This window comes from Mandrillus leucophaeus, unplaced genomic scaffold (assembly GCF_000951045.1).
Source record: "Mandrillus leucophaeus isolate KB7577 unplaced genomic scaffold, Mleu.le_1.0 Scaffold757, whole genome shotgun sequence".
NCBI lineage: Eukaryota > Metazoa > Chordata > Mammalia > Primates > Cercopithecidae > Mandrillus > Mandrillus leucophaeus.
This window is the reverse complement of record NW_012108219.1, coordinates 462,490-465,865: the sequence shown is the minus strand read 5'-3', so window position 1 is coordinate 465,865 and position 3,376 is coordinate 462,490. Positions and strand designations below refer to the sequence as shown.

Below are 3,376 nucleotides of genomic sequence, written 5' to 3'. Positions count from 1 at the left end.
TTTTTCTCTATATTAAGCATACATTTGATGACACATAACCCACCAAAAAGAAGTTAGCAAAATAGCCTCTGACTATTAAGGGTTGTTAGGTATGTCCAGGAGACTGACCTTAGAAGGTCTCCTCTGGTTTGCCTCAAAACTTTTTTAGAAAACAAAAAATATTTGAGAAGGGAGCAGTTGAAAAAAAGGATGTCAAGTTCAGCTCACACGTTTATCTGCTGACACTAGGGGTTTCACTTAAATTAGAAAATATTTGTGCTTCCCCTGTTACAGTAAAAGCGAGGTAAAAGTTCAGTCTGGAACTTCAAGAAACATATTCAAGAGAATAAAAACATTAACTTCCCATGTTTCTCAATGTAAGCCAAGCCAGGAAAAACATACAAATTGTCAGCCCACAAATATCAAAAGAGGCTGAAGAAATGAGAGACAGAAGGGAAGTGAGGTGGGGCAAAAGAGAATGTAGTTTGGACAACTCTTGGTGCCCAGAGAATACAAAGCTTTTAAATGAACACAAAGAATAAAAAAGCAATAATATCACCATTCCCATAGCAAATAACTTTCTTTTTCAACACTTACTTGAAGGAGGATACCAATGTGCCATAAACAAATTGTCACCTACTATGCCAGTTTCTTTCAGTAGGTTTTTTTGATAAGTACACATTTTATCCCTTGTCTGTGCTCTAAGCCTCAGTGGAACTCCAGAGGCGTCTCTTTCTGGCCCATAGTTGGAGCAAGACCAGGGAAGGCCTAGTGTCTAATCAAATTTCTAGTTTCTAAGATACCCTCCTCTCTGCCCTACTTAGCACCCCCCATGGAGCCTTCAGAAGGAACTAATTCCCAAAGAAGTATTCTGGGTAACTATAACTGTAGGCAAGTTCTCCTCCATGGCTTGTGTATCCCACTTAGAAAAATAACAGGCTTATGGTCAAAAACAGAGGAACAACTAGACCCATGCAATAAAGTAACCTATATCGTATGATAATACCTTCTCCATTTACTCTGGCATACTAAATAAATGCCCTGTCACTAGGAGGAGCAACATGAAACCATGTCCTTTACCATAAAATCAATGACAGCACACTTTATCAGGCCTCTGACATAAACAGAGTGGGAAATAAAATGACAGTGTAACAGAGAAAGGGATGAAAACAGCACATGGTGAAGAATAAAGAAAGTCACTGTCAGTTGCCTCAGCACTATCCAGAAATTTGTTCATTCATTCATTCAGCAAGTATTTACTGGATGTCTACCACACACCACGCCAGGTTAGCAAGCCTGCCTTAGAAATCTAAAAGATCTTCACCCTGAAAAGAGACTGCCTAAGAATTTCCAACTCAGTGAGTAAATATGCATCATTACTCAAATTGAAAGCAAAATACAAAGAAAGCCCAAATCAAGAGAATAAGTCTGAGAAATCCAAATCCTAGAAGCTAACATTTACAGCAAGCTCCAAAGGAGAGGATCTCTGGTATAAGGAACAGCCTCACAGACACTTAGTTTTCTCATACCCATAAAAAAATGCCCCCAACACTGATATCCATTAAAATAACTCTCAACTTGAACTAAACTTACCTAATAACTGAAATAAAAATTTTTAAGTTATATCTTACATTTAATAAAGGCCAAAATAAAATATAATGAAAACCAAACCACATACTATAATTTTAATAAAAACCAAACCACATACTATACTTGTACCCACAGAACCATGTCAGAGAATAAAACCTGATGAAGTCTGACTAAGTGACGACAACCAAAAACCAAGAAATTGGAACTGTAAAGAGAAAATACTTGAGGTTCACCAAAGAAAATGTATTTCAAACCACTATGACTTAGCATCTAATCAATTTTGTTATTGTAGAACATTTCTTAAGACTCAGGTGTTCTAAGTACCCAGAATTGGCCTATATTAGTCACAGGCAATCCTGGAAACAATTCTGGAGAAGCAGGTGATTAAGAGGAATCCTCTGCTAGAAAGATATGTATACACAGAAACGGTAGACCATGAAAATGTAATAGTCTAAGTATCTGAAAGAATAAATGAAAAAATGGGAAAATGCTAACCAAGACAAGAAAATATTCAACTAAATGTTTTGTGTTCTCTACCAAGTCGGCACTAGGGAATATCTATTCTTATATAACATTAAGCCCAATGTGTAATATAAATTCTACATTGGCAAAAATGTTTCTTACCTGAGACAGAGTAGACACAAAGTTTTCTAGAATGTAACACAGCCAAATGTAGCATTTCAGTACCTCTGAAAAACAGAGAAAGTTTTTAAAGTTTTGCAATATTAGTTTTAGATATAACCAAAAAGTTGTAAAATAATTTCAAAAACATCTCATAACCACAGCCACTGTGAGTAAACAAAACAATTCATTAGATAACATTCTAAACTGAAAAATAAATATAATGATAAACAACCAATCTGACAACCCAGAGGCTCAAGTACTCTGCCTCAAGGCACTGCCTTCAGATTGAAGCCAACAAAGCTTCCAAAAAAAAGGTCAGATCTCAGGTCCCTCCCTAAGTGCTATTTCTTTCAATAAAGAAATGCAAGTTCTAGTCCTGGCTTTCTGACTAATTCACCTGTGACTTTGGGCAAGTCACTTAAATCTCCCTGAGCCTATTTCTCATGAAAAATAAAAGGTTCAATGAAATGAAATAAAATAATGTGAAATCATCTTGTAAAGGTTAAAACATCACAAAACACCAACCATTGTTAGAAGTAGCATATATATCACTTCCATCTCTGAAATTTTATTAAAAGTATTGAAAATATTTCCATTTGGACTAAATCTCAAATAGAAATAAACTACCAATATCACCACTACGATTCCCAGCCTATCTCAAGTGGTTTCCAGAAACAGTAGCATGGCACAGTCTAGAGATCCTAAATTCAGTTTTCAAGGATCAAGCCAGGGGTTGTTAATGAGTAAAGGGTGTAAATGGCTGTGATTAACTGGAAACTGAGACCAGACTAAAGGAGGTGGCTATTACTTGGTTCTGGGCTTGTGGCCAGAGCCCCACATTTTTCAAGAAAAGCCAGAAAGCAGGGGTTTTATGTGAAATCTCTTGGTTCTTAAATGTTGACAGCTCTTTTAAATTTAAAATACTAAGCAGGTAGCCAGGTGTAGTGGCTCACACCTGTAATTCCAGCACTTTGGGAGGCTGAAGGGGGTGGATCTCCTGAGGTCAGAAGTTCGAGACCAGCCTGGCCAACATGGTGAAACCCTGTCTCTACTAAAAATACAAAAATTAGCCAGGCATGGTGGCAAGTGCCTGTAGTCCCAGCTACTTGGAAGGCTGAGGCAGGAGAATTGCTTGAACCTGGGAGGCGGAGGTTGCAGTAAGCTGAGATCGCGCCATTGCACT

At 37.4% G+C, this 3,376-nt stretch overlaps 1 protein-coding gene across 1 annotated transcript in view; it reads right to left on the bottom strand.

Annotated features, from left to right (window-relative positions):
* Positions 1–3,376, bottom strand: part of BBS9 (Bardet-Biedl syndrome 9) — a 527,217-nt gene that overhangs the window by 497,109 nt on the left and 26,732 nt on the right. The window contains exon 3 of the mRNA XM_011966349.1: positions 2,194–2,274. Within this exon, the coding sequence (XP_011821739.1) occupies positions 2,194–2,274 (81 nt within the window). The remainder of the gene's footprint in view (positions 1–2,193; positions 2,275–3,376) is intronic.